This window comes from Eptatretus burgeri, unplaced genomic scaffold (genome assembly GCF_056783735.1).
Source record: "Eptatretus burgeri isolate ZD-2024b unplaced genomic scaffold, Ebu_testis_v1 Ebu_testis_scaffold_3173, whole genome shotgun sequence".
Lineage (NCBI taxonomy): Eukaryota > Metazoa > Chordata > Myxini > Myxiniformes > Myxinidae > Eptatretus > Eptatretus burgeri.
Window position 1 is genome coordinate 157501 of NW_028225121.1, and position 13629 is coordinate 171129.

The following is a 13629-nucleotide window of genomic DNA, read 5'->3' on the forward strand; positions in this document are numbered from 1 at the left end:
CCGAGCCGCTGGGATTCTGAGTTGCCTGGGTCAAAATTAAGATCCAGGCTTTCATTGACATCTCGGATGCTGCAATCTGTTCTGTACCTGTTTATGTTGAGGTCACGGAGAGATTCACTTTCCTTGGCACTGGTATTAATGTCTCTGCTGGCTGTGAGCCAGAGGTCAATAGATGTCTGGATCATACCTGGGGAGTCACGGTTTCACTGGATCATGGCGTGTCGCGCTGTCGAACTTGTGCAGAAGGATGAAAGTCCAAGTCTTCAGATCCTTGGTGCTTCCAGTTTTGCTCTGTGGACTCTGACCTGGTATCTGCGATGGAGACTTAATTCCTTTCATACCAGGACTCTTCATGGAATTCCTTTGCTATTGCTGATCGGACTTTGTGTCCAACGAGTGGTTCCTGAGAGAGACTCAAATGAGAGTTTTTACCTGCATAGTCTGTGAGCAGCAGCTGCAGCTGTGTGGACATGTGGCTCATTTCCCTGATGCTGATCCTGCTCACAAGATTCTCTCGGTGAAGGATCCTCGTGAGAGGAGGAGGCCAACGGGCCGACCACATTCCTCGTGGTTGTAGTAGTTTGATCAGCATCTCAAGGAGATGGGAATGGGCCAGCCATCAACCTGGGGGATGTCCAGACAGAGGCCCCTGGAGTACCGGTGGAAAGTGGACGCAGCGACGCGCTGCTCCGGGCATGCTACCAGACCTGACCTGACCTGATACTTTCACATAATTTTGTTATAAACTCTTGTGGAATCGTGTTCCTTGCCTTCCAAAGATAATGTAAGTTGCTGTGATTATTTTTAATTTTTCTTTGTCCAAATATCATCATCATCATCATCATCATCATCATCATCATCATCATCATCATCATCATCATCATCATCATCATCATCCCGAAGCAGTTACTTTGCTACAATCCTGCTCAGGTTGCGACTCCAGCTTAATCAGTGTAGGAATTTGGCGATGGTGCTGGCAAGAGCTTGCCTACTCTTTGTGAAGGACACCGTGGGATCTTTAACATCCACCAACGAATGCCAGCAGATGGGATGCCCATTTTGACATCCATCCAAGGGATGGCACACACATTGATGAATCACCCTGCCCTTGAAACACTGAGATGACAGTTTACAGTTGGGCAAAGATTTAAACCAAGGCTCAACAGCTTCGAGGAGATTGTGCATCCTTCTCGGCCATCCTGCCTGACGAATCGTCCGATACAGATTCAATTACATTGAAATCTGTGCCTTGAGGCGGCCATTCAATGCATTGAAAGACTCCAGCTTTATCCTTGTGCAAATATGTTTCATCCATTCAAACTGAGTGTTTTGAGTCATTTTCTTGGTGTAAGATGAAGTTTGGACCAAGAAGTCTTGCATCACTCGGGAGAGAAAGCATGGGAGATGAATATTTTTTTCCCTTGTGCAGTCAACATACAGGATGTCCACAAAGTCTTGTTCCAGTTTGGTTGTAATTACATTTCAAAACCGGAACAAGACTTTGGAATTAATGTCATGGAATAAATAAATAAACAAATAAATATACACTTCTTTTACGAGTGGAGATTGTACGAGCAAATACCACCTGTTGCCTCGCTGAGAGGAATACTAAGAGAGGGAGGAGGGAGAGAGGAAAAGTGGGGGTAGGGGGAGAAATAGAGGACAAGGGGGGGTGGGGGTCGAGGGTGGAGAAAGGGGAAGGAGGGCAGAGTGAGAAGGGGGTGGGGATGAAAGCAGAGGGAGGGGAGAGTGAGGAGGGAGGGAAAAGTGGATGGAGGGTGGAGCGAGGGCAGAGTGAGGAGGGGAGTTGGGAGAGAGGAGGGGAGAGAGGAAGAAGGGTTTGATGAAAGAATGAGCAAGTTAGGGTGAGGGAGCAAGGAATGGGAGGAGAGCGACACCTCACCACACGTCACCAGACACTCCGGGAGGAGGAGGAAGGGGGACAGTGTGGAGGGAGGGGGAATGAGGAGTGGAGAGCGAGGAGGGTGGGTGAAGGGAAGGCAGCATGAGAGGAGGGGAAGGGGAGGAAGTTTGAGGGGAGGGGAAGCCAGAGTGAGGGGAGGGAAGCCAGAGTGAGGGGAGGGGAAGGCACATTAGCGTACCAGGGCGAAAGTGCTTTCAATCATCAAAAGCAAATGAACAGGTCTGTCACAGACATACTTGTCTGTATTCATATCTCTCTCTGTATTTCCACAATGTGAGATTTCTTACAATACTTGATATGACAGAATCATTTCAAAACATCTGATTTATTTCACTGTTAACATCCACAAGCACTTTGCTAACATCTATGTTTATGTATTTTGGTTTCAGATTTGGGACTGGGTCCCACTGATAAAGATTGGAGAAGGAGTTGTTGGGATCGTGGAGAAAGCAAAGAACATCCTTTCTGGAGAAGAGGTGGGAATTTGTGGTGTGTTGTTGTGCAGTGAGGGTCCAGCCAAGTGTTTTTTTGTTGCTTTGATGTTGAAGAACAGCTGAATGATGTGTTTTTATTCCTCGTGCAAAGCAGAAGGCAGGGTGAAAAAATTTGTTCACTGTCGATCTGACAACAGATGTCAGTTTCTGATCAGTGAACGACTTGGTTACCTCTGCCACCAACGGTGGACCTCTCTGTCTACTTGTCTATCTGTCTTGCTGTCTTTGAGCAGGATATCTCATAAAGTGATGTATGGTTTCTGTTTAAAATTGGTGGATAGGTTGGGTGTTTGACAAGATAGGTGACAAGAACAAGCCAATTCGATTTTGTTGAAGGTCCGGATGCAGATCCGGTCTGACGGTGGGATACGAAATGTAAACTGTTCAGCCTGGTGGAGGTATGTACTCTACCAAGTGTCATTGGTGTTTCATTTGAATTTTATATTTTGAATAACACAGAGCATGAATCGGAACACAAACCTGCAGTTTAACCGTGCTTTGGTTCTGAATTTGGCAAATTATACGGAAACTTGTGCCCGAATCTGCATGTGCCCAGAGATGGAAGATGATGGTTTTTAATCTGTCTGCCAGTCTGCCAGCCAAACAAAATTGAATATCATTCCAAAAGGAAACGTACTGTTTTTAAAGACGTCGTGAAGGACACAAACAACAGTCCGTGTTAAATCAAGTGGTGCAAAAGACTGTTCATCAACGGTGGTAAACTTCTGAAAAATGTGTTTGTTTGTTTTTCCACAGCATTTAATACTTTCATTTTATTTCAATTGAATTACATTCCTGAGCACTAAAGAATGCAAATCACCTGATTGGAACTTTCAAAAACGTTCAGTTTCGCAAATTTTAAATCGAACATGTTGGGAACATAGAACGCATTACCCCATGCACTATTCAAGTATATACTTCAATTCAAATAAAATAATAATCTTACTGATATCAATTCTTATAAAATATTGATTTTTTTTTTTAAAAGATCATTAATAAAAATTCTGGAAGTTCAGCACAATTGAAGCAGTCTTGTGCCATATATAAAGAGAGCAACACCCCACCCCAGTGCCAAATATAAAGAGAGTCTGGCCAACTGAACAACACATGCCGTGTTCGTCTCGAATGAGCCGCGACCCATTGAGCACGCAGAAACGAGAGATGAGAACCGTTGTGCACACTCGTACGAAGATGTTTTACACTGCAGATCCATACAATTTATAAGGATGAAACTTGGTGATATCATGAGTGGAGACATTTTCTACCATTTGAATTCAATCCAAAGATGATGTTTTCAGTACTTTTCCTGTCTTCACCGATTTAATCCAGTGCATGCTGACTGGCTTTCTGTTCCAGCTGAGGATGACAGCAGTAATTCCGCACAGAGAGAGAGGGGGAGAGAGGAATGAATCTGCGTTTCCCCTGGCAATCAAGTCATTACTTGGGGGTGGGGATCAGAAATTGGAGAACAATATATTTGTGTTGAGTGCATTTGGGGATTTGTGCGAGACAGAATCAAGAAATGAAAACAGGACTTTCCAAACCAACATCGTCATGAGTCGTATACCTCTGTGGGGCATGGTAGATGGGATGAAGACGCATCACATTATGACGACCAGTTAGATACGGCTAATGATGCTATGGATGGATATCTTGCATTCGATCACTGAAGATTGTTATGGAAAGGTGGTCCGTAATCCTAGCGTTCGACATAAACACAGTCAAAAATGGCAGTAGAAACAGATCACTTGAGTTTCTTTACGACAACATGCATGGTCACACACTTACTGCCGAGTTTACCTCCATATTTGAGTGCTGTATTTTCCGCTTTTGAATGCCTTGTTGCTTCTGCTCCACTTGTTTCACCAATAAGTTCTTCCCTTTCAGCTGGCCTTCGACTTCTCAAAAGTAGCACTCTCCAGCGATGAAGAGTTTTTCATTCCCATGTCCGAGCAATGGGTGATACAGCCTTCCTTGTATTTCTTGAGCACAGTCAGAGCATGAAGGTGATATCCCATGTTGTCGGACCCTGATTTTCACAACTCGCAGACACTCCTGGCATCCTCTTTTCTTCACTCTTGAGATGCAGTAGCCTTTTTAGGTCGGAACATCAGTTTGAGGCAGGGAAGCGCCCTCAGGCGACTAATGTTTGTCATGGTGATGCAGCTGGTGAGCAGGAAGGTGAGCTTGAGGGGTAGTATGGGGAGGATGCTGTATGTGGACGATCTGGTTGTTGTGGTGGAAAGTGGGTGGGAGATGCAGGAAGTACTGGGGGAGTGTAAGGAGGCCTTTTGGAAGCATTGGTTGAACATAAGTATGGAGAATACTGCAGTGATGTGCATTCGGCAGCAGAGAAAATAAATTAATAATCAGGTTAGAGGGGAAGGAGATCAGCCAGGGAAATAGGTTTGAATATCTGGGAGGAAAAGTCATAAGGATGGTAAGTCTGAGGCAGAGGTGTGGAGAATGATTCAGGCGTGTGCCAATGCATGGATTAGGGTGAAGGGATTAATGGGAGTTAGAAAGATATCAAGGAAATTGAAAGGGAAGGTTCTGATGTCACATGTAATGCTGGTCTACCTTTGCGGTCTCTATTCAGTGGCATTGACAAAGAAACAACAACAGAGGCTGCAGGTTTGCGAAAACAACTGGGTCAGAATTGTGGGAGTGAAGAGTTTGGATAGAAGGAGGATTGATGAACTGAGGGAGGAGATCCGGTGTGCAGATGAGTTTGACGGGGAGATTGGTGAAATTCTGGCTGAGATGGGCTGGACACATGGTGCAGATGGGGGAAGAGAGAGGAGCAAAATAGCGGATAGGTTGAGGTCGCAAGGAAGGAGCAAAAGAAGTAGATCATGGTTGAGATGGGAGGATTTGAGAGTTGAGAAAAGAGGTAGACCAACGAGGGTAGAAAGATCATGGTTTTGGATTGGAGGCGATCTGAGTTTATGGTGAACCTGGAAGACCAGGTTTTATAGACCTGGAAGTAGGAATGAAATTGAAGATTGTGGAAGTTTGCTCCACAGGTTGCAGAAAAGGGGAAATGAATGAGGGGAGGTGAGTGGTGATCCTATATTTCGGTCGTTAGCAAAAAGGTTGGAAAGTGAAAACAAATCGAAGATGTTATCCATCACCTTTTCCTTCTTGTGTTCAAATGGGTGATCCAGGAATTTGGCCAGGAACACTCTGTCATCTGTCTTGGTAACTTTCCCATTATGGACATGTTTTTTTTTTTTGAAAACCTTGTCAAGGCTCGTAAGAGAGCTAACACACGACGCACATTAAGGGGGTGGGGGGGCATGATACATGAGGGGCGGGAGTGGGAAGGACAAAACACTGGGGAACAGCGACATGAGGAGAGCAATGGAAGGGAGAGGGATGGGGCGGAGAACATGAGGTATGCAAGATGGACATTGCAGGGACTTTCATTGAGGAAAGCAGGGAATTTGAAGGACGTGGGTTTGGGGTGGATTAAGGGGGTAGAAAAGATCGAGGATTTCGACGGGGGATGATGAGGTGGTGGTGAACAGACGATAAGAGGGATGAGCGAGCGAGGGCGAGGGGGTGTGGTGGACGAGAGCGATGTGGGGTTAAGGAAAGGAGAAGCTCGGAAGTGGGGGTGGGGAGCAAGGAATGTGAGGAGAACGATGCCTCAAGACACGTCGCCATGCACTCCTGGAGGGAGGTGGGGGGTGAGGAAGCATGGGCTAAGGGATAGCAGTGTGAGGGGAGGGGCAAGGAAGGAAGCATGATGGGAGGGGGGGCAGCGGAAGGGGAGCGGAAGGGGAACGGAAGGGAAGGCAGCTTGACTGGAAGGTAAGTCAGCGTACCAGGCTGAAAGTGCTTTTTATTGTCGATTGTGAAAGTGAACTTGTTGCTGTTGCAGACTTTGTTTTCTTGAAATCCACATTCTCATCTGTCACTGATAAATACTCTCTCTTGTGTCTGGTTTTCTCATGTTTCATCATGTTGCACATATTATGGTGATGAGCAAGAAATATTGAACAAAGTCAGCATGAAACTTTTGGACTGTCTTTGTTCACCTTCCCAAAATAGTTCCAAACTGCACTTCTGGACCTTTTGAATGTCAATGCTGTCAAATCTTTATCAGTCCATGTATTGCCTTCCCGTCCATCAGCAAAGCAATCAGCACGTGTTACCAGCCAACTCTAAATGCCTTGAGATTCATTTAAAATGAACACGTCCATGGGGCGTTTGGTTTGCAAGAGACTTGCTTTTGCTGCTTTGTTGCAAACAGGATGCCCCAGGGGCATGTTCCTTTTCAATTATTTCATCGCCAGGCCATTTGAAACTGGAACATACCCAACGGGGATGGGAGAAATTTTCCCTGATAAAATACGCTTCTTTCTTTGAAGTGGGAATGACTCAAAATCGACATCGATTCTGGTTAATGACTCGATTCCTTTAAATTCCATGGTTGGAAGATTACTTTGGTAACTATTCCTCGCACCACCATTAAGCACTCAAACAATTACTCCAACAAAACACTTGATAAGGAACTGCTGGCTTATCATGTGATGAGCAATCGGTTATCACAAACACCACTGGGAGATCCCTGGAATGTCAAACAATGTCCAAATTGGACAAATGAACACTTTTAGTCACAGTCGAGACTGCTGCTTTGGTCAATTCCACAGTTTAAATTTTGAAATTTGGCTCAGATTAAGAGATTCTCTTGCTCATCACATGTGCGGAAATGAAATAAAGGCAGGAACACTTGGAGATGCCCAGAGTGTCAAACAATATTCAAATTTGACAAATGAACAGTTCTGTGTCACAGACATACTTGTCTGTATTCTTGTCTCCCTTTATATTTATGCAACGGGAGATTTCATACAATACTTGATGTGACATAATCATTGAAATAAATCTGATTTCTTTCACTGTTAACATCCACAAGGACTTTGTTAAGATCATTGTGTATTTTGTTTTCAGATTCAGGACTGGGTCCTCCTTAAAAAGATTGGAGAAGGAGGTTTTGGGAGAGTGTACAGGGCAAAGAACATCATCTCTGGAGAAGAGGTAGGAATTTGTGGTATGCTGTTGTACAGTGGGGGTACAGCCAAATGGTGTTTTTTTGCTTTGTTGTTGTCGAACAGCTGAGCGATGTGTTTTTACTCCTGGTGTGAAGCAGAATGCAGTGTTAAGCAATTGGTTCACTCTATCTGTCCATCTGACGACAGATGTCAGTTTATGATCAGGTCAGGTCAGGTAAGGGAGCAGCACATCGATGCATCCAGTTTCTGCTGGCACTCCAGCGGCCTCCTTCTGGCCATCCCCCAGGCAGATTCCTGGCCTAACCCCTCCACTTGAGATACTGATCAACCTGCTGCAATCACGAGGCATGTGGTCGGCCCATTGGCCTCCAATCTCGAGGCTCCCTCGGTGAGAGAATCTGGTGAGCAGGGTCAGCATCAGGAAAATGAGCCACACGTCTATACTGCTGCAGCTGATGCTCATGAACTATGCAGGAAACAAATGTAATTTGAATCTCTCTCGGCAACGGCTCGTTGGACACAAAGTCTGACCAGTGATAGCCAAGGATAATCTGAATCGAAGTTTTACCAAAAGAATTAAGTCACCGTCTCAGATCCCTGGTCAGAGTCCAAGTCTTACATCCGTAGAGCAAGACTGGGAGCACCAAGGACCTGAAGACTCGGACTTTCGTCCTCCTGCATAGGTTTCAGCAGTGACACACCCCATGATCCAGTGAATCCATGACTCCCCAGGCCCAACCCAGACATCTGTTGACCTCTGGCTCACAGCCAGAAGTGACATGAATATCACTGCCAAGGTTAGTGAATCTCTCCGTGACCTCAACATCCTCACCACCAACAGGTACAGACAGGATAGCAGCCTCCAGGATGACATTGAAAGCCGGGATCTTAGTTTTGACCCAGGAAACCCATAATGCCAGCGGCTCCGACTCCTCCTTCAGCATCTCGAGGGCCCCTAAAAGGATATCTTGAGTCTCCACAAAGATAACTACATCATCTGCAAAACCAAGGCCAGAGATCTTGACATTCCCAAACGATGCACCACAGCTTGATCTCTCCGACATCCTCTCCAGAATCCAGTCCATACAAGTGCTGAAAAGGGTGGGGGCCAGCACACATCCCTGAGGAACTCCAGTAACAACTGGAAATAAGTTAGAGATGGTATTACCACATCTCACAGCACTCTCAGTACCAGAGTATAGTTCAGACATCAGATTGATCAGTTTTGGTGGCACCCCACGAAGACCAAGAAGCCTCCAGAGGGCGTCCCGATTCACTGCATCAAATGCTTTCAAGAGATTTGCTCATCAAGCATGAGCTGCAAGCAGCCTCTGCCGAAACTGTCGTCTGCGTTCTGTGAGGACCCGAAGAGCAAGCAAAGAGTCAATCGTTGTCCTCTTTGTTGTAAAGCTTGACCGCTCTGGGCACTGGTGTTCAGATCCTTTTGGGGATCTCTCTTCTCTCTGGTGGCCCATTGTGTTTTCATTTCTCAGAATCCCTCAGGATGTGATGTGTCATTGTACATTGCCCATCGTGAGTGTGACGGGCTTCGGCCACACAAGAAACCATCTTCCTTGAAATTGTTCTTCAAAATATCAAAATTGATGTCATTGGAGACTTGACGTCAACTGAACTGTTCAAATTGGAAGTGGGAGAGGGGGGGGGCAACATGATACCTTGAAACCACGTGACTGCAATTGCGAATCACAGCACACCATGGAGAGAACAAAATAAATGCCAGACTCTCTTTATATATGGTGCTGCACTACCCAATATAACATTTCCAAGTGCTGCAAATAGAAGGGTTTTGAAAGTACAAAGAATGCGATTTGTGTTCACTGGGTTCAAGTGTATAATTAAATTTTCAATAAAATAAAGAATTCCTGAATTTACTGCCATTTTACAGTCACTATTACACCACCTTATCGAACATGTTGCATTAGTTTTTCGTTCCTGTTGTTTGTGTCCTTCGATTTCGACAAAATTAGAGACAAAGTACTGCTGAAGAGTCCGTTTGTGTTCCGATTAGTGTTCAAAAAATAACATTCAATTTCAACAAGTTGTTCATCGATCAGAAACTGTTGGAAAACAGACAGCCTGACAGATGGATTTCGATCAATAGCTTAACCCCGCTTTTTGCTCCACATGTATGGGGTCAAAATTTGAGGATAGGAGAAAAAAAAAGGGAGGAAGAGAGACAGAGAAGAGGAAATGGGGAGAGGTAAGGGAGATTAAATGAATAGAGAGATCAAAAATTTAACAGTCTTGTGATGAGCATTGCTTTAACTACATATTTTCAAAAAGATTGGAGACGCAATCGTGGCTCATGATCGAAGGAGGTGGTGAAGAGGATACTCAGGATAAAAGGGTGTGGAGAGTAAAAACTCATGTGGGCCTTGAAAGTTAGTGGTCGATGTAATATTTTCATCATTGTGACATAGCAAAGCTCTGTGAGATGTAAATATATCATTATTTTCAATAAATTCATTTTTGACCAACATGTGAATACATCAAATGTGCAACTTATTAAAAGGAAAAGTTGTTTTGCCTGATTGTAAAAGATTCTAGAAATTACTAAACCAACACAGCATGAGCCAACTCACCCTGATCCACAAAGGCCATTGTATTCATTACTTTATATAAAAATTGTACTTTTACTTATTTTATGCCTTCATGCACTTCAGACCCAAGGTGTTGTCATGTGACCTAATTTCTTGTCTTCCTCTTCCAGGCTGCATTGAAGTTTGTGAGAAAAAAAGAGTATCAACGAGAGGTGAGTTTGTGTGGATGCGGAGGTAACAGTGCATAAAATCTCAGAACTGATTCAGTTTATATCGACGCCGATCATGGAGAATGTGTCCGTTAGACTGCTCTGTCTTACTTAACCTGTGTGAATTCCTCTACTGTGGGTGCAGTTTCAGGCCAAAGGGGCGATGATGGGTAGGGAATCGGGGGACATTTCCCCGCCCCACTTTTTTGATGAGTGGTGATAATATATCGATGCCCATCACCCCCACCCCCACCATCAATTTTTTTGTTGAGTACATAAAATACTGTCGCTTCCGTGCCAATTTAGACTGATGTTGGACGGATGGACCGACCAAATTGGCTTTTTATTCCCTTGGACTGCATTCACACAATGATGGCTTTGTGCACAAGGGAATTACAAGAAGCACACGAGGCTTTTCACTCTTTTAAAACCTACAGGTTTATTTCCCAAATCCCGACCGAATAAATAAACAGGAGATGATTGAACCAACTGAGGTATACGATGACGGGTTGAGGTGGGGAAGAAAGGGGGAACAAGGAATCGACAAAGAAATACAGTAAACCCGACAATATCGCGGGGGTAAGGTTCCTGGAAAATCCTGTGATCGTTCAAACCGCAATCGCAGAAACCAAGGGCCAACGGGAAGAGGGGGTTTCGGTTCCTGGACTTTGATTCCTGGACTGGCGAGGAAGATCAACGGCAGAAGGAAATAATCGCATTACAATTGAAATACACATGTAAATATATTGCTTACAATGTGTAAGCACACCTCACCTGCACATACATGTGATGCCCAGTTTATCGTCTGTCCTGTTGTGTTCTTTCGTAGGTGTTATACACTACAAGTTGAAGGTTTTAGAACACCCCCATTTTCCAGTTTTTACTGAAATTTAAGCAATTTAATGTTTCAATGTACTCTGAAATGAAAGCATCGAACAACTGAACAATTGCAGATAAAAAGAAATCATGCAATCGTTTTGTTGAACAAAATTTAATCCAAATTTTTCACATCAAAATAGCTACATTTTTCAGATATAACAGCTTTGTTATATCTGATTAGTGTGCACACTCGTACGAATATGTACGAGATGGCACCCCACAAAGAAGCCAGATTTGCATTTGAACAATACTCAATACTCGTGGCATTCGTTCAACAATGGAAATCAAATTTTGTTTGGAAAGATCTTCCCAACACTGTTGTAGAAGTTCCCACAAATGTGTTGCACTTGTACGTTGCTTTGCTTTTCACCCTTCTGTCCAGTTCGTCCCAAACCAGCTCGATGGGGTTGAAGTCTCGAGATTGTGCTGGCCATTTCATGATTTTAAACCTACCGTCTTGTTAACCTCCGCCATCGAAGATGGATGGAGGTGACTGTTTTCACCCCTTTCTGTTTGTTTGTTTGTATGTTTGTGAACAGTATTACGGAAAAAACTCCTCGATGGATTTCGAGGAAACTTGGTGGGGGGGTTAGGTCTGGTCCAAGGATCATGCCATAAGATTTTGGACTTGGTCCAAAATGCAATATGGCCGCTATGGTGGCCAATTTGAAGATATTTGATTTTTTTTTTTGCATTTCTACATGTTTTAAGTGATTTCCACCCTCCCCCCCCAAAAAAAAATTGTTAGAGAAAAAAAAAATTTGCAACTATTTTTTCAACAAAATTTCGATTTCTTTTTTTGCATTTCTACATGCTTGAAGTGATTTTCTCTTGTCTTTTTCCAATTTTTCATTTGTTAATTGACTTTTTCTCGCCATTATGAGAGCAATATACGACTTCTTGCAGTGTAATATTGTCCAAATAATGCTTCAGAGGGTGTAGCAACACAGTCTGTTCCAACACTGCTTTTATACAGACAAAGGGTTTGTAACTCATCAACAAAAGTTGGGACACCTGTAGGCATTGTTTGCATCAACTTTCAAGGCTTAATTTACTTCCATTGCTGCAGAACAGCTGCAGTTGCGACCCCATTACTTGTTCCCTGAAAAGGGCCTTTTGAACAACTCTGAAATTTGCATTATTTTTCAGTTTTTGGTAACAAACTTTTTTTTAACCTCTGGCAGTTTTCTGCTTAGCTCTGTACCATTTCAGGTTATTCAATGGACTTGAACTGCTTAAATTTCAGTAAAAACTAGAAAAATGGGGGTGTTCTAAAACTTTTGACCAGTTGTGTATTCCTTCCAAATATGTTGTTGTTGTTGTTGTTGTTGAATTGCCGGATGTTCAGAGGTTGTGAGGAAGATGATGAGGCAAGGGGGAGGGGCATGTGGAACGTGAACAAGACGCCATCTTAACGGAGTCGGAGATATGTGAACGTTCCATGCTGCGGAATTAATGGACTTGAGCCTTGCAATCACATTGTTTCGTGTCTGTTTGGTGACGTAACACATCAGAGAGATGACACACACATTGATGAATCACCCTGCCTGTGAAACACTGGGATGACAGTTTATAGCTGGGTTGGGATTCAAATCCAGGCGACACAGAGCGAGCATGTGTACCTATTGGCTTTCCTGCCGTGGTGTGTCGATTCATGATTTCATAACTTAAAATTATTTTCTCTCATTGTCATCATATGATGTATTTTGCCTTCCTATCTCCGGAATAAAACCGCGGAATCGCCATTGAAACTTGAAGAACTCACGCCAAGTGGCTTTGCAAAGCATTCCAGGAAATGGTTGAAGAAACTTTTAAAAGTGAAATGTTTAATTTTACCAGTATTTGTCTTTGCCGAAGTGACAGCTCATAATAACGGAAGATAGTACAAAAAGAGGAAACGTTGTGGAAAATATATTTTCGCATTTTCAGTGAGCCAGCCACTGCCTGTTGCATTGCAGAACAACACGTGGCCAATGCAGGCGAGCGACCCCTGAACTTTGTTCAAGTCGTCGATATACAGTATTCAGGGACAGTGTGAATATTGTATGGTGATTGCCAAGTGATTTAGCAATTCCAATGACATGGTTGATAAGAAACTGCTCACTTGGCACGTGATTTTCAATCACCGAACCGTCATATCAAACATACACCTCCCGTTGACGCAAGAAATGTCAAATATGTCCAAATTGGAGAAATGAACACTTTTCTCGGAGTTGGAACTCTTTTAAGTTTGACTCTGGAGCTTAAACTTTGTATCTGCTTCGCTCAAGAGATTCTCGTGGTTATCACATGTGTGTAAATGAAATAAAGCAACAAACACTGATATCTCCGGGCGTTTATAAGCATGGCAATGTACCCAGCGATTCATAGTTTTGACAAACAGGTATTTGATAACATGATTCAGGAAAGTGGGAAAAAATATCTTTATCGTTACGAAATCGTTGCAGCCTGTTCCAAATCAAGGCATGGTTGAGCAGCCCATAAAACATGGTGGCTTCAGACCCCTGCGAGGTTACCTCTAAAATCAATACTGTGCTGGAAGGC

The 13629-nt window shown here is 43.7% G+C and overlaps 1 protein-coding gene across 2 annotated transcripts in view; it reads left to right on the forward strand.

The window, feature by feature from the left end:
- LOC147006454 (MAP/microtubule affinity-regulating kinase 4-like) overlaps nucleotides 1-13629 on the forward strand; it is a 74166-nt gene that overhangs the window by 13592 nt on the left and 46945 nt on the right. For both annotated transcript variants that reach the window (XM_085868764.1, XM_085868765.1), the window contains 3 exons: nucleotides 2314-2400; nucleotides 7375-7461; nucleotides 10168-10209. In XM_085868764.1, coding sequence (XP_085724890.1) covers nucleotides 2314-2400; nucleotides 7375-7461; nucleotides 10168-10209 — 216 coding nt within the window. The remainder of the gene's footprint in view (nucleotides 1-2313; nucleotides 2401-7374; nucleotides 7462-10167; nucleotides 10210-13629) is intronic.